General features: G+C 42.9%; 1 protein-coding gene across 6 annotated transcripts in view; it reads left to right on the top strand.

Annotated features, from left to right (window-relative positions):
- Window positions 1-22,607, top strand: part of VPS13B (vacuolar protein sorting 13 homolog B) — a 790,826-nt gene that overhangs the window by 189,622 nt on the left and 578,597 nt on the right. The window contains exon 18 of one of the 6 annotated variants that reach the window (XM_083186992.1): window positions 6,294-6,415. The exons of the other annotated variants lie outside the window; for them this stretch is intronic. Coding sequence (XP_083043118.1) covers window positions 6,294-6,400 — 107 coding nt within the window. The 3' untranslated portion in view covers window positions 6,401-6,415. Of the gene's footprint in view, window positions 1-6,293; window positions 6,416-22,607 lie in introns of those variants that run through there. 6 annotated transcript variants of the gene reach the window in all.

The following is a 22,607-nucleotide window of genomic DNA, read 5'->3' on the forward strand; positions in this document are numbered from 1 at the left end:
TCAACTGCTGCAAGTATAGACAGGAGCTTGCTGGGCTCCAGTGAGGACAATAGAAAATACAAGGGTGAATTACACTGCGCTGTTTGAGTAGTTCAGGATAACAAAGAGAATCCACGCTGAGTACAATGACGCAGGACACGCTGAAATTTTTGCTGGTCTACCTGAACGTGATTTTGTTTCCACAGAATCCCTCATTTTCCACTTCTTAATTAGAGTTTGAACACTGCTGATTGGCATTCTCAATTGCTTTTAATAGCTTTTTATACCCCTTTTCTGTTTGATACAGTTCAATTACCTTTTCCCACAGATCCTTTGACAATTCTTTTGCTTTCCCCATGACACAGAATCCAGACACGTCAGTGCAGCACTGGATGAAAGATGCAAGGGTCTTTCAGGAGACCAGAAACTCACTGATCTTTTATACACACACGCACTGATTTACAAGCAAACAGATCACAGGTGAGGATGGTTACCTTTAGTAGCCATTCAAACCCGTTTGTGTCAACTTGTATGCATGTTATCAGGCCAAAATCTCCAAGATATGTAAACTTTTGATCAGGGTCATTTGGGTAGTTACTGTTGTCATTATGACTTAAAAAGAGTAAACACAGTTTTTTGACAGCTTTACCCAACCATTAACCATGAGTGAAAGAAAAGTTTGTAAATTATCATTCATATTCTCTGACAAATGGCCAGAAAATCACAAATTCTGCTAGGGTATGTAAACTTATAAGCACCACTGTAAGTAAAAGCTGCTGTAACTAATAGCAACCAAGCAGATTTGTTCTTCTGCAAAGTGAACTACAGCACGAAGATAGCATCCGATTCGCTGTTTTGAGTCACAGTACTTTTTCCATCCACCAGTCCAGTTAGTTTATGCTGGTTCAAACACTGGTGGTTTATAAATAGTTGTGGCTCTTTAAAGTTTATTTTAAGGACTAGTTTTTAAGATGATGACATAATACTAGTAATGTGCACGATTGATTTATACCACATAATTATATTGGTGTTATTAGTGATTTAAAGTGATTTAATACTTATCCCGTATTCTGTTAGCTGCTACTTGGATTTGTTGAGTCCACAAAAGATTCATTTTCTTTCTTTTTTTCCACCTGTTTTTGTGAAGTAACGAGACTTCCAGAACCCAGTTTCTGTAATAGAGTTGTCATTCGCTTTTGCGCAGGGAGACGTTTGATATTTAAGTTGCGTTCTGTGTTTTCTGGTGGTTTGAGCAGCGAGGTGCAATGACTGCTCCCTTAGGATTACTTTAAATTGAATTGAAGACTCTGAATATATATAGAGAGTTGTGTGGCCTCGAATGTGATTTTTTTTTTCTTCGTCTTCATTTGATATATGAGCTGTGACATAGTTATTGCATGACTGAGATGTGCCTGTAAGCAATGCAGTATGCAGATGGGGCGCTTCAGAATCAAAGCCAGAAACATAATGTGAATGTACTCATTTAGAGGGTAAAGAATACCGAAACGAAACATAAGGAAACATTTTTATATTAACCCTTTTGTATTCAGATTATTATTTCAATAAATTATTACTGCATAGTCCAAAATGTAAAAAAATAAATAAATAAAATTCAAAAGTAACTGCGTCTTCCCTTAAGGCACTCAGCACCCATTGTGTTACCTGTACCTTAGTCATTTTGTTGATTAAAGGCACTTCTGCAATTTAAGCCGGTGTCATCCGGTTCCGATGAGTCGGGCTGAGAAATCAGGTGAAATTGGCCCAAATCTCATGTGTTTGACATCACATCCGATGCGCGGTCCCGTGCGCATCAGATCGGTGGTCGGACCTGCCTGCACATCCGACCTTTGATTCAGACCTCCTTACCGGTGGTGGGGAATGAGTCACATGCGATACATCACATGCAGAAGGACCGCATGCGATCCTCAGGGCCGGGAAGGTCCTGGGTGGCTCAAGAAGTTCGGATGGCTCTACGCTACTGCCACAAATTTACAGTAGTGTATGGTCACCTTTAGTTTAATGTGTTCCAAACCACTGTTGAACTTCCCAACATTATTCTGGTGCAGTTCATGACATCTTGCGGTTGTTGCCGTCTGGCTACACCAAGTTGGGTCATGATCGGTCCACATGGTAGTGCACAGCATCTACTGGGGGCTTGTCCCAGCACTTCATAAGCTGCCACCAATCGCTTTTTGTCCCCACTAAAAATGCCCATTCAATGCTGGGCACAGCAGTGGCAGTACAAGCATCCATCATCTCTTGGTAGATGTATTGTTTTTTTTCTGTGTTTACCTTTTACCTTCCTTTTTTCCCCTATTATTCTAATAATCTTTGCATTTGTAATATATTGATGAGTATCAAAGAAAGTGAGGACAGCCCATCTACTGGCAGGAACATGTTCTATCTTCCCGAGTACCATCCTGTGCCGGCCTTTAGTGCATTGGCTCACATAATTATAGTTACAGGCTCTCGTCAACTGCTAATTAAAATAATGGGCGTTGCAGTTCCTGACACCATATAATGTATTGGTTTTGGTCAGGTTGGACCCATTCAGAATGCGGAGCAGACATTTGTTCTCCAACTCTTAGTCGGCAATTGCAGGGGCCAGGCTGGTATCCGGGTGCCTGTAATCGAATATTAACATACTGCTGATTATTAAAAAATCTAATGTAGATCAACTTATAAGATGTTAAGTGTTATTTAAACCATGGCTTGACTTTACTATATTTACTAAACTTGTAAACCAATTAGGCCAGATTTTCTTTCCCGTAGCAGCCCTTGATTAGGCTTTTCGTTTATGAGTACCACTCCTCTCAATTGGAAAAATCCACAGTATAAGCATGTCCTTATTTAAAGGAGTAGCGGAGGAGTAGTGTGTGGTCAGGGATCGGGTCCCTCTGCGTCTGGCCGCTGGCTGTGTACTGTCTCCGGGGTTCCTGCTAACGCCTGTAGAATTAATGCTGCTGCTTCCACCCGTCAGAGCCAAAATTAACAATATTATTTTCAAGTACCCCAAACTGGTCTGCAGAGTACCCCCCCAGGGGTTATTGTACCCAAGGTTGGGAACCTCTGAACTAGACAAAGGATTTCTGTATTAACAGTGGCATGAATCATAATTTAGAGATCGTTTTGGATCTTCGGGCCAATATAAATCAATTTCAGTTTTATTCAAATATTTTTTTTAGTTTTACATTTTTTGGGGGAAAACCGCCAAAAATAAGATTATTTTACTAAAGGGATGAACTCAGATGAGGTAGAGTTAGGTATAAGGAAAATGTACTTACCGGAACACTGGAGGACTGCAGATCTGATTCGCCACGGCAGCCAACAATGATAAAGTAAGAACGTGCTGGACAACCAGGAAGACATGTCAACCTTCTATCATGTCAACACTTCATCACTGTATACATGATAAATGGTGATATTTAGTACGAAACGCTCACTAATACTCATCACTCTTTAGATACCACATTAGTATTGATTTCTTTCAGGATGTATTTAAAGCTGGGTGTACACACTAGGCGATATGTCTGGTGTTTGAACGGCCGATATATCTTGAACCTGTCGGTGGGTCTGTACCCCTGGTATGGTTGTGTGAACAACAATGTTTAGACATATTGGGGGGTATTCAGTTGTCGTTTTGTTCCCCTTTTCGCCGCTATTCTCTCTCTCTTTTTTCACAACTTTTACAGTATGTCGTGATTTTAGTGTGATATGCAATTCTTCCCCGTCTTTTGAAAGTTGACAGTTTTTTTTTTTTTTACTAGAAATTTTGGTGGATTAAAAGCGCTATGAAGATTATGGTATAAGACACTAAAATACTGCAGATAGAAAGATAAATAAATAAAGAATAAAGTGTAGGGAAAAAAGAAAAAGTTAATGAGTGAACACATGTGGAATAAACTTGTTAATGTTTACACTCCTTCTGTGGAGATTGTTCGAAAAAGTCCCGGTTTCTGTACTTTCCCTGTCTTACCCTTACTGAGCGGGATTCCTCAGACTAGCTGTCCACTAAAAACAGATGGATTTCGGCCGCTGGTTGCGGAGAGGAGACTCTTGAGCTGGCGGGATGCGGTTTGATGACGTCACCGCATCATTGCGATGTCCTTGGCACGTGGGTAAGGGAAAAAAAGGCAAGTCCTGGTGTAGATGCCGTGGTTTTCAGCCCAACGCGTTTCGTACCTCAGGGGTACTTTTCAAGGATGTTTTTTTTTTTTTTAACATCTTTTATATCACATTGATTTTCCATGTTATTCCTATTCAAATGTTTGGTGATAATTCTCACACTTTTTAATAGACCTCTAAACTTGGACATGTTCTCGTCTTTTTATTCCCCTGGGTGCCGTGTGGTGGTGTTTTTTTTTTTTTTTTTAATGAATGTTTTATTTAATGTGTTTTTCTTTTTATATTAAAGGTTTAGAATACACTTCAGAAAAAAAAATAGGAGTATAGGCACAAATCCTCCCCATAGAATATAGGCACTCACATCCCCCCCATAGAGTTTAGGCACACATCCCCCACCCCATAGAGTAAAGGCACACACACACTCCCATAGAGTATAGGCGCACACACACACCCCCATAGAGTATAGGCACCCCCCCCCCCCCCCATAGAGTATAGGCAATCCCCCCCATAGAGTATAGGCACACACCCCCCATAGAGTATAGACACACACACCCCCATAGAGTATAGGCACACCCCCCCCCCCCATAGAATATAGGCACCCCCCTATAGAGTATAGGCACACATCCCCCCATAGAGTATAGGCACACCCCCCATAGAGTGTAGGCACACCCCCCATAGAGTATAGGCACACATCCCCCCATAGAGTATAGGAACACATCCCCCCCAAAGAGTATAGGAACACATCCCCCCCATAGAGTATAGGCACACACACCCCCATAGAGTATAGGCACACACACCCCCATAGAGTATAGGCACCCCCCCATAGAATATAGGCACCCCCCCCATAGAATATAGGCACACATCCCCCCATAGAGTATAGGCACACATCCCCCCCCATAGAGTATAGGCACACATCCCCCCCATAGAGTATAGGCACACATCCCCCCCATAGAGTATAGGCACACATCCCCCCATAGAGTATAGGCACACATCCCCCCATAGAGTATAGGCACACATCCCCCCATAGAGTATAGGCACACATCCCCCCATAGAGTATAGGCACACATCCCCCCATAGAGTATAGGCACACATCCCCCCATAGAGTATAGGCACACATCCCCCCATAGAGTATAGGCACACATCCCCCCATAGAGTATAGGCACACATCCCCCCATAGAGTATAGGCACACATCCCCCATAGAGTATAGGCACACATCCCCCCCATAGAATATAGGCACCCCCCATAGAGTATAGGCACACATCCCCCCCATAGAGTATAGACACACACCCCCATAGAGTATAGGCCCCCCCCATAGATTATAGGCACCCCCCCCCCATACAGTATAGGCACACATCCCCCCCATAGAGTATAGGCACACATCCCCCCATATAGATTATAGGCACACGTCATTCCCCCCCCCCCCCCATAGAGTACCTCATTGCTGGGAGGCCGTATTTCTAACTATTACACCGTCCATTCTGCATTTTGGAATATATTGACCATCCATTAACAAAAAATATCTGCTTATAAGTTTTTAAAGTATATAATTAACTGTTATGGCCCATAAATGCTTATTATATTGACAGCAATGTTTTTCACCACTGTTGGAGAACACAACTTCTTAAAGCAGTGGTTTCCAGACTAGGTGCCTCGGGGCACTTGCAGGGGTGCCACGTGTTGGAGGTCCAACACCAGATCATATTATTTGTGGCCCATGTGATAGGCAGCCGCCAGAGCTGGCGGCTGCCTATTATAAAATATGTGGACACACAGTAGCACAATTCTGTCCACCACCACCACATAACCAGCTAAGGATAATAACGGAGCACAAATTACCAAATATAATAATTTTTGCTGACATTTTTGATCTGGGGCCTTTGTGTGCCATGAACAATAAATGCAGATCCTCTAAGGCCCTCCGATTCCAGAAAGTTTGGGCGCCAATGCTCTAAAGGGTTAAATGGTACAAACCCCTTTTTCTATGTTCACCATGTATTGAGTTAATTACAACAAGTAGATGCAAGAGATAGTGTTTCCTACCGAAATGAAAGAACATCTTAGAAATTATAAACAGTTGTATAGTTTCCAAACAAGTAATACAGGACACATTTTCAAGAACAGAAGAAATGATTTAATTTCATTAACTGTGGTCTAATATATTGTGCATCTTTCTCTCGGTAAACCACAGCGGCATTCGTTGGCAGCCTCTTCAAAGTACTACTGGATTTGTCTGCTTTCATTGGCCAAATGTGTCATAAAGAGAGACTTATTAACTCCTGGATTTTTCTGCACTGATTAAACTATTTTGCAATGCACTTGTTAATATACTCAAGTTAAAAATATGCACATACATTTTTTTTTAATAACGTCTTATTATATTTACTGTTTTTTATGTGTGTGTATATATACAGTATATGAGGTTTATGGATTCTTTGGTTGTATCTTGATGACGACCCAAAGTGGTTCTAAACAATCTGACCGATTTATGTGAATAATAAACCTGTGGGAACTTAAGCCTTGGTGAGCGCCCATCTTTTTGTTACTTTACTCCTCTGGATGTTTTACAGCCCTGTGGAGCGAGCACCCGCCCCCCGCTTTTCTTACTCCTCACCATCTGCTCCGTTCTCCCCAGTTCTGATTCATAGATAAATATTTGACTTGTATATAATTTTTGCACACTGGGAATTTTAAATGTTTCTCCAATCTTGCAAAAAAATCTGCCCCACCGTACCCAGTCCTGTATTAAAGAAAATCTTTTTTTTTTTTTTTTTGGCTTTTTAGAGCCTGTTTTCAGGATTGATAATGTTTCCTCAGCTGCCTTGGCACTAGGACGGCTTTCCACATATTTCTCTCGCCCTCAATGGTGTTTTTAACAGATTTTTTTGGGGGGGGGATGTATGAAATAATCGAAGTAAATTGGGGCATATTGTAATTATATTTTCCCTAACTCAAACATTAACACTTCTCAAAAGCAAGAGAATGTGTGAGCATTTGTTGGAGGACAAGTTACGTCCTACAGTATTTTTGGATTTTATTCCCCTAAACAGGCATAGATGTATTTCCATGTAATGCTAAAGGGTCTTGTAATGTTTTGTTGGCTGTTCCCGTACCGCAGGTGCTACATCTGCTCGGCCGTTTGCAGTAAAAGCGCATTGGCATATTGGTTAAGTACATTTACGTTTTTAGAACTTAACTGCAGTGAGAAAGTGCTGAAGTCCGTGAAGACGGGGGCATTTATAAAGCCTGGGTTCTGTGATAGAGAACACTGCAGATTTTCCCGTGGGGGGGGGGGGGTTGGATATACAATTCCTCTGTGGGTTCATGCTTTGATTCAAATATTAGGCAAATCGTAGAGATCCAATAAATAGACACTGCTACTTTTAAGGTTGGCTTTAAAATGCCAATATGGATATCAGCTACCTGTTCTCTCTAGCCAGGAGGTGACAGTATTTTTGTGGTTTGTACGTTCATACTGTAGTGTTCATTTTAACTTTAATTTACTTTATTATAACTTATTTATTAACAGTATCTTATATAGCGCAACGTATTCCACAAAGCTTTACAATAGGAGACAGTGATACAACAAACAGGGTATTTACAGACAGTCAAAAGTAGGAGGGTCCTGCTCAAAAGCTTACAATCTATAGGGAAATAGGCATTGATACACAAGGATAGATATTCTTTATTGCATAATGTCACCCAGATTTCAAAGCTTCCTGGTGTGCTGTATGATACGGTCACCCAGCAGTTTGGCCAGAGGTCAGGTGGATGGAAAATGTGAAAAAGAAACAGTGGCTGTGTGGCCTGTACAGTGGGGGTGTGATTGGATAGGAACAGTTTATTCACAAAGGGGTTTCAATGTTCCGGTGTTGTCCTACCCATGTATCTAAGTCACGCTTGGCGTTGTTCTACCTTATGTGTTTTATGGCAGTATCCCAGGCATATCACTGATAAAGGTGCAGTATGATGTCCGACGGACATTTTACCGATGGTCGTTATACCGACACCCATGCTGACGTATAGTTGGCTACCCCTGGTATAATGAATACCCCGGGTATAATTAATGTCGGTATATTGTCCGTGTCTGTATTTTTACTGTCGTTCAATGAGTGTTGGTATAATGACCGTCTGTTACTGCTACCCACTGATAGTGGTTGTGTCACATACGAGGCCCAATCCAGGCAGACAATATGCAGCTGATGGTTCATGGGTGCAACTGGTGTGGTCTTTAAAGACACACCAAGCAGTATTAGAGTATTTGCAACTAAAAGTGCTCAGTCCTCCAGTCCGTGCACAGGCTGGTGCATGTATGCATGCCAGAGAAGGACCCGTACCAGTATTCGTATAAAGTTGCCAAAGCAATGACAGCAAAAGCAGTGTTCTTTCTTTTCCTGGGTTGTATTATGAAGGAGTTGAGAGATTTGGTGGTGGTGGTGGGGGGTGTCAGTAAGTTTCCCCAAACAACGGGTGAAATGTAATAGGACAGTGGTTCCCAAACTTCTTTGAATCACGGCACCCTAGAGCATCAAAATATTTTCAAGGCACCCCTAGGCCAAATGCTTCTTATCGAGAAATTAAGAAAAAAAATATTAAATTAAGTGCATTGTGTTTATATGTCACAGTTATCTGATGGACAGGACTTGCTTCTGTTAATTCACATATATTATGATTGGCAGCACAAGCACTGGTTTTGCCTGTTACATTGACCATAAATAATATGAATTGATCTTGGTCCACCAACCCAAGGCACCCCTGTAAGTGTCCTGAGGCACCCCAGGGAGCCTAGGCACACAGTTTGGGAACCACTGTAATAGGATGAGAGATTCAGAAAGTGAGATATTTGGTAAGAAATCTCCAATTTATTTTTAAAGCGGCAACCATTTACACTGCAAAATCAAACTGGTTTTGCAGTGTAAATGATTGTCGCTTTAAAATAATAATAACAATAATGGAGATTTCTTACCAAATCTCTCACTTTCTGGATCTCTCATCCTATTACATTTCACCCCTTATTTCTCTGGGTTCAATGTGAAACAGATTCTCTATAGATAAGAGCTATAACTTCACCATACTATGTAGCTACGTAATGTATCCTGATATATGTATGTAGGGTCAGGGGGGTTCTATGGGTTTGGGAGTTTACATGTGCAGTGGGTTCCCCCATTCCTGTCCTAGCGGCGCCATCTTTCTTGTGATGTAACTTGTAAGATGGTGCATGCAAAAAACTGCCAGCTTTCCAATGTTTTTATTTATTTGTTTTCTTATATAGCGCAGCATATTCTGTTGCACTTTAAAATTGGAAACAACCGTTTCACAAGCTTACAATCTATAGCATAGTTTGTAAGCTTGCAGCAGGGCCCTCTAACCTCCAAGTCTATCCAAAATACGACCGTATCTCACACAAGACACTACTAAATCTCTTATCCATGCACTCATTATATCCCACATTGATTATTGCAATAGTCTCCTAACTGGTCTTCCCAAGAACAGACTCTCCCCACTGCAATCCATTCTAAATGCTGCTGCTAGGCTGATCTTCCTAGCAAGACGTTCATCGTCTGCTGATCCGCTCTGCCAGTCCCTCCATTGGTTGCCTGTATCTTACCGTATTCAATATAAAACACTTCTACTCGCATATTAAGCTATTAACCATACTGCACCAGCGTATATCTCCTTACTTATCACAAAATATCTCCCATCTCGACCACTCCGCTCTGCACAAGATCTGCGTCTCTCCTCTGCACGGATCACTAGCTCCCATTCACTATTACAGGACTTTCATCGGGCTGCTCCCACCCTATGGAATGCCCTTCCACTCACAATAAGACTCTCCGCTAGCCTCCAAACTTTCAAGTTTTCCCTGAAAACTCACCTCTTCAGGCAAGCCTATCATATTAAAGTTCCACACCATAACCCTCTGAGGCACTAATGTATTTTATAGTTTCCCTTCTGGACTTGTAACTTGGTGGGACTGCTATGCTATTACTGGTGCCTGTCCTTGTGTTTCCCTCCTATGTCCCTATAGATTGTAAGCTTGCAGCAGGGCCCTCCTACCTCCAAGTCTGTATGTTGTTACCCAGTTTGTTTTATCACTGTCTACTATTGTAAAGCGCAACAGAATCTGCTGCACTATATAAGAAACTGTAACGGAATCTGCTGCGCTATATAAGAAACTGTAACGGAATCTGCTGCGCTATATAAGACACAGTAACGGAATCTGCTGCGCTATATAAGAAACTGTAAATAAATAAATAAATATAGCAGTGATGGCTAACCTTGACACCCCAGCTGTTTGAACTACACATGCCAGGATGCCCTGCATCAATTTTAGTATGGCCAAATAAAACTGTAGCAGGGCATGCTGGGATGTGTAGTTCAACAACAGCTGGAGTGTCAAGGTTAGCCATCACTGATCTATAGGGATAATAGGAGGAATACATAAGGATAGGATTCCATAGCATGGCAGTTCCAACAGATTACAAGACAGTCCTGATGGGATACAATTAGCTATGAATGCTACAGGAGGTTATGCGTATGTTTCTGAAAATGATAGGCTTGCCTGAAGAGGTGAGTTTTCAGGGAACACTTGAAAGTTTGGAGGCTAGAGGAGAGTATTCGTGTGCGTGGAAGGGCATTCCATAGTGTGGGTGCTGCCTGACAAATTCCTGCAAGTGTAAGTGGGAGCAAGTAATGAGTGTGGATGAGAGAATGATGGCACTGGTTGAGTATACGCTGCTTTTAATGAGTTTCCGCGTGTTGTTGAGAACTCGGAAGTTTACACCTGCAGTAGATGCCAAAGGGAGAAGTCTCACGCAATCCCCTTAAACCAACCGGCAGCCTCCTGGGCAGCAGATCCCATACGATACACTGAATGCTGCCCTTTATGCATACGATGTATCATATGTGATCCCAGCCAAGCGATACATCCTACGTGTGCCCCAGTAGCTCCGATGCATTGCCCATGGGACTGCACATCGCATTGGACCTGATGTCAAATACATGCGATTTGGATGCTTTTTATGTGATTTATCGCTGAAATCGCAAAAAAAGTGACCAAGTCGCATATATATTAGTGTATGGGCACCTTAAAGGGTCCAGTAGGATTGCCTTCAGGGCCCCCAACCCATTTAGATCCTATTATGGAGTAATGCTTAAAACTAATTAATAGATGTAGAAGTGTTTGTGTGGTTAATTGCATAATATGTGTGTTTCGCTCCTATTTTGTTTTCATGTGATAGTAGTACATTTATCATTTCTTTTATTATTACATTTATTTCTATAGGGCCACAATTTGTGCAGCGCTGCACATAGAATATACAGTATACTGTATGTCATGCCTAGCATTCCAGGTGCATGGGAGCTGACAGTCTATCTTACCTAGTGGCACTGCACATAGAATATACAGTATACTGTATGTCATGCCTAGCATTCCCGGTGCATGGGAGCTGACAGTCTATCTTACCTAGTGGCACTGCACATAGAATATACAGTATACTGTATGTCATGCCTAGCATTCCCGGTGCATAGGAGCTGACAGTCTATCTTACCTAGTGGCACTGCACATAGAATATACAGTATACTGTATGTCATGCCTAGCATTCCCGGTGCATGGGAGCTGACAGTCTATCTTACCTAGTGGCACTGCACATAGAATATACAGTATACTGTATGTCATACCTAGCATTCCCGGTGCATGGGAGCTGACAGTCTATCTTACCTAGTGGCACTGCACATAGAATATACAGTATACTGTATGTCATGCCTAGCATTCCCGGTGCATGGGAGCTGACAGTCTATCTTACCTAGTGGCACTGCACATAGAATATACAGTATACTGTATGTCATGCCTAGCATTCCCGGTGCATAGGAGCTGACAGTCTATCTTACCTAGTGGCACTGCACATAGAATATACAGTATACTGTATGTCATGCCTAGCATTCCCGGTGCATGGGAGCTGACAGTCTATCTTACCTAGTGGCACTGCACATAGAATATACAGTATACTGTATGTCATGCCTAGCATTCCCGGTGCATGGGAGCTGACAGTCTATCTTACCTAGTGGCACTGCACATAGAATATACAGTATACTGTATGTCATGCCTAGCATTCCCGGTGCATGGGAGCTGACAGTCTATCTTACCTAGTGGCACTGCACATAGAATATACAGTATACTGTATGTCATGCCTAGCATTCCCGGTGCATGGGAGCTGACAGTCTATCTTACCTAGTGGCACTGCACATAGAATATACAGTATACTGTATGTCATGCCCTGCATTCCCGGTGCATGGGAGCTGACAGTCTATCTTACCTAGTGGCACTGCACATAGAATATACAGTATACTGTATGTCATGCCTAGCATTCCAGGTGCATGGGAGCTGACAGTCTATCTTACCTAGTGGCGCTGCACATAGAATATACAGTATACTGTATGCAATGCCTAGCATTCCCGGTGCATGGGAGCTGACAGTCTATCTTACCTAGTGGCACCGCACATAGAATATACAGTATACTGTATGTCATGCCTAGCATTCCCGGTGCATGGGAGCTGACAGTCTATCTTACCTAGTGGCAGGAAGCCGCGTGGATAAAACCTGCGTGAACACGGAACCGCAGCCATGACCATACATAAAAGTGAGAGCTGCCAGCTCCTTCTTGTTTTCTGTTACTATTCTCCTCCAATTGGTTTTTACCGTCTTTCATGCTTGTCCCGATGGAGCGCAACAGGAGGGGGAAAAAAAAAAGAACGTAATCGTCAGAAAAAGAAAATATCCTTTTTTTTTTTTTTTTTTTTTTTTCAATAGCTTGTTTCAGTGTAGCTGGAAAAAAAATATGGTGCTTTACATCAAAGTGCATGTTAATCAGTAGATGAAAAGAGAAAACAGCTGTAAGTCGCTTTTGTCTCAAAGTGTTGTTAAGAAGTTGTGGTCTGTATTGTGTTTCTGATCCCGAAGCTGAAACTGCCAGCAGACGTGCAAATGTGCATGGGACGGGGTTTAGACAAGAATGCAGTTATGTGGAGGATAAAATAAAGGCATTAGGAAGCATGTGTATTGTGCAGATGTGGGGCTGGAACCCTTTGTTTCCTAGCACCTAGTATATTACAGGCTCCTCCCTCCCATTCATGGCATCAAGTGACTTTAAATAAATATAGGTAGCAGGTGTATCGCCGCTGCCTCAGCACCCAAAGGACCACTACATGGAAATGATGTGTAGCTGAAAATGAAGTATACAGCTATGCTGCAGAGTAACAGCGGTGTTCTGCTTTTGCAGTCTCCTACTTTAGGAGAAGTATATAAAGGCACCCCAATCTCCCGAAAGATGCCTTAGACCAGGGAAGGGGAACCTTCGGCCCTCCAGCTGTTGTCGAACTACATATCCCAGCATGCCCTGCTACAGTTTTGCTATTTGGCCATGCTAAAACTGTTGCAGGGCATGCTGGGATATGTAGTTAAACAGCTGGAGGGCCAAAGGCTCCCCATCCCTGCCGTAGACACAAGGAGTAGCCATTAGGAATGTGATGTTTGAGGAGTTTTAGCAAAATTAATGATAAATGATGGCCATTGCTGGTTTCACGGCACCATAGGCAGAACTTCAGCTAATTCCCCCCACCCCACACACCAATACCAGCTTTGCAGCCCCCCTCCTGTCTGGGGGATGGCGCGGGGAGGGGGAATGCGTCATTGTGCAGCATGGTCCAACATAGTAGAAATAGATCTGTGCTGCACAATGTAACTTGCACTATGTGCTATGCGATTTTGACTCGCTGCCGGTTCCCACTGAGCACCACCACCTCCCCCCTAACCCTGCCCGTCTCCCTGAAGCAAAGACCAGAAGGGTTCGCGTCCCTCGCCGCCAGGAAACTGGTGCCAGTCAGATGGAGCGCCATCTTGCCAGTGGGGGCATTCCGGCGAGCCGCGGCGCTGGCTGAGAGGCACTCCATCTGTACCTGTGTGGAGGTGGGGTCTTACAAATTCTGCAGCTTTCTCCTGCATTAAGTGTTAAAGATCTGAGCAGTTGATGGTGAGGCGCGGGTGGGGTGTACACACAGAGTGATTTGTGCTTAGTTTCTAAGCGCTCTAGACAGACCGCTTAGAAAATAGGCCAGTATCGCTCCGTGTGTAGGCCCCCTTACACTCTTGTCCTGCTTCCAACACATCTAGAACTGAGGCGCAGGTTTATTAAGCCTGGTGAGGTGATAAAGCGCCAACCAGTCAGCTCCTAACTGTCAACTTACAGGCTGGTTATGAAAAATGACAGGAGCTGACTGGCTGGTGTGTTATGACTTCACCAGGCTTAATACATCTGCCCCAAAGTGTTCACTTGCGGCCTAATCTATCCCGAACCGTGACAGGTGCCATTGTGATTAACTTTACCTGTCACTGGTTTTAATGTTATGGCTAATGGGTGTGTATCTCTCAATGGGCCAGCTGCACCAAGCTTCAAAAGTGATCAAATGTAGAGTGATAAACAGCCAGCCAATCCGCTTCTAACTTCCATGTCACAGACTGTGTTTGAAAAAATGTCAAGTAGGAGCTAATTGGTTGGTTGTTTTATCACTCTCCATTTTATCACTTTTTGAAGCCTAGTCAATGTATTTCTGTTTAGTAACTGTTAACACTATATGGAAATGTTTGCAGGACTTTCCACATATACTAACATCACTTGTTATTACACGGAACAGACACTTTACCTCTACCGTCTGACAAACCATTTATTAAGAACACACAACATAAAAAAAATAAAAAATATGACACAATCTGACATTTATTTGCAAAGGCTGGCGCAATCATAAATTTTAACATCCGTGCGTCTCCAAAAAATACTAACCCGTATTGTTCTCCCCGGACCAGTGGGGGTGATGACTAACACAGCTGGCAAGCTTTTCCCTCTATGCGTTTGATAGAATACTCGCACTGTATGGCTACAGCTGTGTGTTTATGTGCCTTACACACCTGCAGCCTACTGACAAATAGCTGTAGTATGCACCGTGTACAGAATTACCTCGCCAGTGCTGCAAATAAGGAAGTCTCCGGGTTTGAAGTCCACATGTCTGCTTGTGCTAGATGCCAGCTGGGGGTATTTTATGTTGCCTTACGCAGATGTGAGGCTGCCAACTGATTTTTATACCAAATAAAGCCTAATCTTTTTATACATATTTGGTGTCAGAGTTATGAAGTGAGGCTTAAGAATGTTCTCACGACTTAACTCTGTTTAAATGAAAATTGACAGAAACAAAAATAAAATGCAGGCTCAGATTTTTTTGACGACTGGGGGTGCAGGCCGACGCTGAAATTCATTTAATTAATACAGGAAGGAAAATGGCGAATTGGTTTCCTAGGGTTCAGCTAAATCCGTGGACTGTGTTTTGGAAGCCTTTTACGCTCATAACCGTATTTCTTCATAGCTGACGAAGCTGGAGTTTGCCCTGCTGAGTTGAAATGTCTGTAAGATCAAACTTTCCCCCCGGGTTTTGGGCAGTAGGCTTCACAGGTTATTCTTCTTCACCAGGCGTTCATTATCTGCCGGTGAACGCTTTCAGTCCCCCCATTGGTTACTTGTATTCTACCGTATTCAATATAAAATACTTCTGTATACACACAAGGCCACAATGCAACAAAGTACAGCTGCTCGCTTATCTCTGAAACCTCTCCTAACCAGTGTTCCCTCTAAGCTGTGCACGCGCACACAACTCGCCAAGCCCGCGCACAGACATTACAACTGAGCGCACAAAGGTTAAAATCTTGTTTAGTGTGCCACGAGGTTGAAAATCACTGCTATAGCCTATATGTGTGGTGTGTGAAGTCTGTAAACATTCAAATTGCTTTATTAACTCAACAGAACTCGAAACCTAGGACTTTATACGCACAAAAATTAAAATTTCCTTCCAAAGTTGCACAGCCAATATCTTTTGCCGCACACAGCCTTCGTAAAATTAGAGGGAACATTGCTCCTAACCCGACCTATTCGCCATTCACAAGATCTACGGTACGTCTCCCATTCACACTCGTTCGCTTCCATTCTCGATTGTGTCTGGCTGCACTTAAGACCTGATTCTGGTTCACTTGCAAAAGAAAATTCACTCTCTAATGGACAAAACCATGTGCGCTGCAGTTGGGGCAGATGTAACAGGTGCAGAGAGAGTAAGATTTGGGTGAGTTATTTTGTTTCTGTGCAGAGTAAATACTGGCTGCTTTATTTGTACACTGCAATATAGATATCAGTTTGAATTACAAACCCCACCCAAATCTAACTCTCTCTGCACATGTTACATCTGCCCCACCTGCAGTGCAGCATGATTTTGTCCATTAGTCAGATAATTTGCAAGTGAACCAGAATCAGGACCTCAGTGGAATGCCCTCCCACACACACAATAAGACTCTTATTACACAGTTTTGTTTTATCACTGTTGTTGCCAATTGTAAAGCGCAACGGAATTTGTTGCGCCATGTTAGAAACCGTTGTACTCATTTTATTGGATGTTCATATAATAAATCTTATTGAGGCCATTAAAAAGAGCATGGGTCATTGGGTCGGCCCATATTATGTTGACATGCATTGGGTCGACCACCATGGCTTTGGTCAACACATGTTGACATGGCTATGTTTGACAGGGTTGGAAGGTTGAAACAAGCAATTGTGTTTTCACTTTGTTTGTCCCGAATGTCAACACAGTCGACATGGACACAGTCAAAGTGTACCGCGTACCCTCGCATGGCTCGCTACACTCGGCACACTATTCTATACTCCCTCCACATCCTAGTGGATTTTAGGGCATAAAATATTGCTTGTTGTCTCAAATTTTTTTTTGAAAAACTAATGTTGACATTTTGACTGTCGACCTAGCCATTGTCAACCTTCCAATCATGTCGACCCTAGCCATGTCTACCTATTCATGTGTCTACATAGTTACATAGTAGGCTGAAAAAAGACTTGCGTTCATCTAGTTCAACCTAGGTTTTAAGTAGCCATGTCGACCTTCAATGGTGACCCAATGGATGTCGATGACCCATTAAAAAGATCCCTATTTGATTCAGATGTAAAATATTAGTGAGGAACTAAATAAAATTAGTATATTTTCCTTTAACAGTATGTTCCAGGTTCTTAAGTACACATCAGCCCCTCATGCAAGGTATAAGCACAGTGGCGAGAAGTGATATCAAGGCTGTCCGGTCCTGTTACTTGCCTTATTTATTTATTAACAGTTTCTTATATAGCGCACACAAATTCCGCAGCGCTTCACAGAGTATAGTTGAATGTTCACATCAGTCCCTGCCCCAGTGGAGCTTACAATCTATATTCCCTTCCACACATATACACGCACACAGAAAGACATTCTAGGGTTAATTTTTATTAGGAGCCAATTAGCCTACCAGTATATTTTTGGATTGTGGGAGGAAACCGGAGTACCCGGAGTAAACCCACGCAAGTACGGGGAGAATATACAAACTCCGCACAGTTAGAGCCATGGTGGGAATCGAACCTGTGACCTCAGCGCTGTGAGGCAGTAATGCTAACCATTACCCCATCCGTACTGCCCGATAGCATTAGTCTTCAGATCTCTTGTGCAGATTAAGAAAACAAGACCAATGTTTTAGTACGTTCTGTACAGCAGTCATGTCTGTCCCCTTCCCCCCGCTATTATTACATTACTTTCTAGGTGAAGACAGTTGGCTTTAGGTTTCATCTCGAGTTTTAGTGTAATTATGATCTTGAATCATGACCAATCATCAATCCATGTCCTTTTATTTCATCTTGCGAGCGTTGCGTGTGAAGGAACCACACAAAATGCCCTTACCCCCTTCCAAGTCATGCCTGCTGAGAGTGGATTAATTTGAGGCTGGTAACCTGTCATGTGTGAGGTAGAGCACTGTCGTGTCATGTGCGTGCACATGTCGCCTTCCTGTCTCCCGAGTCTGGTGGATCTTTTCCAGAGTTTCATATATCTACACCCACTTGATAAAGTCAATGTGAAGAATTCACCACTATTTGCGGACGGAAGGCTAGCGGTCTTACTCGCAAGAGCTACTGGGAACAATTACAAATCTACATTTAGAAGTTTCATTAACAAATCAAATAATAATACCCGAGTTAAGACTTTGGATATTTGGGGGGGAACATTTTCTCCATGCATGCTTGAATTTATGTCTGTAAGGTTATTTAAAGTCCTTTTGAGTCTAAGGGCGGTATTCAATCTTGGATTCCGACAGTCGGACTCATCGCCCAGCTCGACCGTTTATCGCCAGGTGGAATTTGTCTGCCGAGTGTCGAAAAAGGGGCGTGTCCGCAAAAATGGCTGTGGATAGTCTCTAAACGCCCGTGAATTCGACAATTCATGGCCGTTTCCGACAAAAAGTTCTGTTTTGTCAAAATCTGCCTTCAATGCTGTCGCAAACAGCAGTATTGAATAGGCAGTGGGTGCTATTTCCCCTGGCAGAAATAGGGTCCGGGATTGAGGTATTCAATTAGGGATGAGTTTTCACCTAGGCAAAAAAATCTGCACTTTTCTGTGGGGGTTCTTCCTATTCAAATGGAGGGCCGATTTCTCACCAGGGAAAAACACCTGGATCAGAGAATTAGCTGCCGATCCACATGGTTTTTGCCACTTTCCGGGTGATTTGCGGACATTTTATGCCGCTTTTTGAGGCATTTTTCAACCATTTATTTTTGCTCCACAGAAAAAGATACCCCACATACAGTAGTCCTAAATCAAAGTCATTTTGCACTGTACCTTATTACGCTAATGCGCAGATTCTTTACCTGTGTACATTTGGGTGGTATATTCCTCTAGTACCAATAGTAAACGGATCAGATTCTCAGATGGTTCCACTTGTTACTACCGTTCTAGCAGAGGTTTATGACTTTTGGGATCATTTATGCATCTTGATTTAAAGTTCAACACTGGTCTTGGTTCTGAATTGGTAATAAATTAACAAATAAGAAGTACAGCAAAACCATGTTGCACTGCCAGTATGGCAGATTTTAAATGTTCAGAGAGATTTAGATTTGAGAATACAAATCTAAATTGCCTTTTTTAAATTAATCTGTACAGCATTTGTGGGCTAAATGCAAAATTAATCAGTACTTAACCTGCATGCATAAACAGTACATGTATGCTTCCCGTGTACTGCAAAATGGTTTATCCAGGCAAAGTTTTTTGCTTACTTCCATGAGCTACTATCCAAAATCCAGCCTGTTCCTCTTTCATATCTCCTTTCCACTGTCATGAAATGAAAGGTTTCTATTTCATTGATCAGGATGGTTTGGTCACTTTTGTGTGTTCATAAGTATTTTTAATACATAAGTCCAAGTGTATTTAGAAGGTCTCTGAACTCGAGGGTGTGAACGCCACCCCATTAAAACTACAGCCCTTTAAACCAGGTGAAAAAATTCTATGCTTTTTTTTTTTTTTTATATAGCAAGATCAGAATCTTCAGCTAACCCCAGCACTGTGAGGCAGCAATGCTAACCACTGGGCAGCCATACTGCACAAATACATCACACATAGGGCTATTTCACATGCTCCGGCTCCTGATGGGCGGCGAAACCCCGCACGGCCAAATGCCGTGCCGCACACAGCAGTTTACAATGGTGGGGGATGGCCACAGCCCGGCAGCCGTCCCTTCCAGTGGTGGGATTCGGCTGCGGCCGGGCCGTTATATTATTAACTTCTGTGTGCGTCATGGCTTCCTGGCCGTGTGGCGTTTCGCTGCCCGGCAGGAGCCGGAGTGTGTGAAAAAGCCCATATAGAACCTTATTCAGGTCATTTCCCACGGCTGAGTGCGTTTGCACGGGGCCGATGTTTTCTTTTTGTGCATGCGCAACTCTGTTCATGTGCATGCGCTGGGTTCGTGTGGCCACGGCTAACAAACTGTACGCACCCATCCGTGTGAGCGGAGGGGGGGGCTCATTAGCATATGGGAGTGCCCAGCGTTTCATGGACGATCCCATGAGAACGCTGGGTGTTCTCATGCTATTGGACGATGGTCCGGGGGCTGGACCGCTGACATCACCGGCTACCCGCCCACTTCCCTCAGAATGTGCACACAGATCTAAGGCTGCTCTGAGCAACCTTAGATCTGCATGCACGTTCCACATCATTCCATCGAATAACGCGGGTGTTCCCCCGAATCCTGGGATTGGATGTTTATGTAAAACATTAGTTTGCAGCCAGTGCGAATGTACGTGGTCCGGCATACCACCATTTCCAAGGCGGGATCTGGTTGACTCGCAAGGATGCAATTCGCAACCGAACGAACCAACCAGAACCACCCCCATAGAGTGAGGAGGACAGCATCTTGCAGGATTTTTGATTGACCTCCTTTGCATATACATCTTCAAGTGCTCAAACTAACAATATGATCTATTGATTAAATATCACTTGCTTATTTTCTTGTCTTTTAAGACATTTGTTTAAAGAATCCAATTTATCCCCCACACTGCAGATATTGGGTTTTTGGGTTCAGTGTGAGTCCTTCCTATCGCTGACTCCTTTGAGCCCTGTCTCTCGTTTTGTGCTAGACATGTCCGTGTAATACTTGTAATCTGATTGTCATGCCCAGGAATGCCTGATGTCTTAACATTTCATCACATAGCAGTTGCGTTGGGATTGTTCTATAGCGGTACTGCCTATATCTGTGAGTAAGCACATACGGGTTTGCTTCCACTCCTCTATGTGGTATGAAACATGAGTTTATCTAGAGGATGCAACGGTTGTTTTTCAGTGATGTGATTTGATTTGATATTTCTTTATCTTGGCCTTCTCATGCTGCATCCCTGATCTTGTAAATATACTCTAATGGGGCGCACACACGGTTCGATTTGGACTCGTTTTCGATTCAATTTCGCTGCTAGAAAAAGAAGTAACAGGTCTGTGAGAGCCAGAAATATTGCTGTTGGTACGTGTCCAAATAGTTAATTTCCGCAAGAAATACAAATAAATTGTTTAATACTCATACATTGTGGTTTCCTGTTTTTTACCCCACATTCTCTCTCTCACAGTTGAAGTGTACAGTACCTATGATGGAAATTACAGACCTCTCTCATCTTTTAAGTGGGTTAACTTGCAAAATCAGTGGATGTACAAATACTTTTTTTTGCCCCACTGTAAATAACAATATTATTATAATTATCCCTTATTTTGTCCACTCTCATAAGTCTCCTCCTTTTCCACAAAGGAGTTTGATTGACAGCCTAGTACAGCTCCTCTGATAGGCTGCTTTGCCGGACCAGGCAAGCTGCAAGACTGCGAGTGATCACCGCCGCAGTTTCAAAAGTGCTCCATTAAGTAATGCAGTAATCTATTCTGAGCTGGACTTTAATAAATACCTCTGAACATCAACTTCACACCTGCGCTTGACAGAATTTTTTGCATGCATATAATAATTGTACAGTGCAGACGCTGCCTGTGGTAACCAATGAGCTGCTACATATAATTTTATAAACCGCACTTGATAAATGTTACTTTTCTTATCACTGCTTTGGACATATTCCCCCTGTGTTCTCCGTATGAGAATGAGGAGCTGCAAATCATTACTAGGGCTTTGCCCGATGCTGCGTGTTCCCAGGAACAGTAAGTCCATTGGGGAGGTGACCGTAAGGGTCACCGGTAGCAAGAGACTGACTGGAGCATTGTAAGGAGCTGCTACAGCTTCTCTATCAGATGGCTCCTTCATTAGAGCGCAGAGAAACTCTAAAATAATAACATACTTTTTGCTATTTTTAAAAACGATTTCAGTATTCATCATAACTTCCTATGGAGTTTAGGAGTCCCAGCACAGTCATTCGCATCTTGGCAATTGAACAGAAAGTTCTACATCTAGGCATTATATTAATAGGAATGAACAGGTCTTGCTCCAGCATTAACCAGTTTATGAAGTGGCCTGAGGAGAACCCCAACCACCCCCCCCCCCCCCCCCGTTATATTATTTTCCAGAATATAAGAAAGATTTTATAATAAAAAAAAAAAAACCATAACAAATAGTTAATATTTACGATGCTCTGAAGCAGGGGTTCTCAAACTATTTTGCTCTGGGATCCCATCAGACAATAAAAAAATATTACAGGACCCCAGCAGAACGGCTGAAACATGCACGGCAGCATTGCGGAGGCACAAAACAGAAGGGAAGTGGCCACTGGTGCAATCACTTAATTTATTACACGATTGCAAAGATGTTCTCCTTTCGGAGGCCCTGCCCTGCAGGTGGTTTATTTTATTTTATGTACATTCATGCAAATATTAAAGCTTATCCCTGCTATGAAGGCTTTGGGGGTGGTAGGGAGGCAGTGGATGACAGGGGGAGGCAGAGGATGGGCAGGAAGCCTGCCTGATGACTACTCAGATTTCTTAGTCAGTGGTTCTTAACCCCAGTCCTCAGGACCACCTCACAGTGCATGTTTTCCAAGTCACCAGCGGCTGCCTTCTGTATCACCAACTGTCACATTTAAAAAATGGACAAAATTCTACTGAATTTTCCGATAGCATGGGTGTGATAGATCAG

The sequence above is a fragment of the Crinia signifera genome, chromosome 5, assembly GCF_055691185.1.
Source record: "Crinia signifera chromosome 5, ASM5569118v1, whole genome shotgun sequence".
NCBI lineage: Eukaryota > Metazoa > Chordata > Amphibia > Anura > Myobatrachidae > Crinia > Crinia signifera.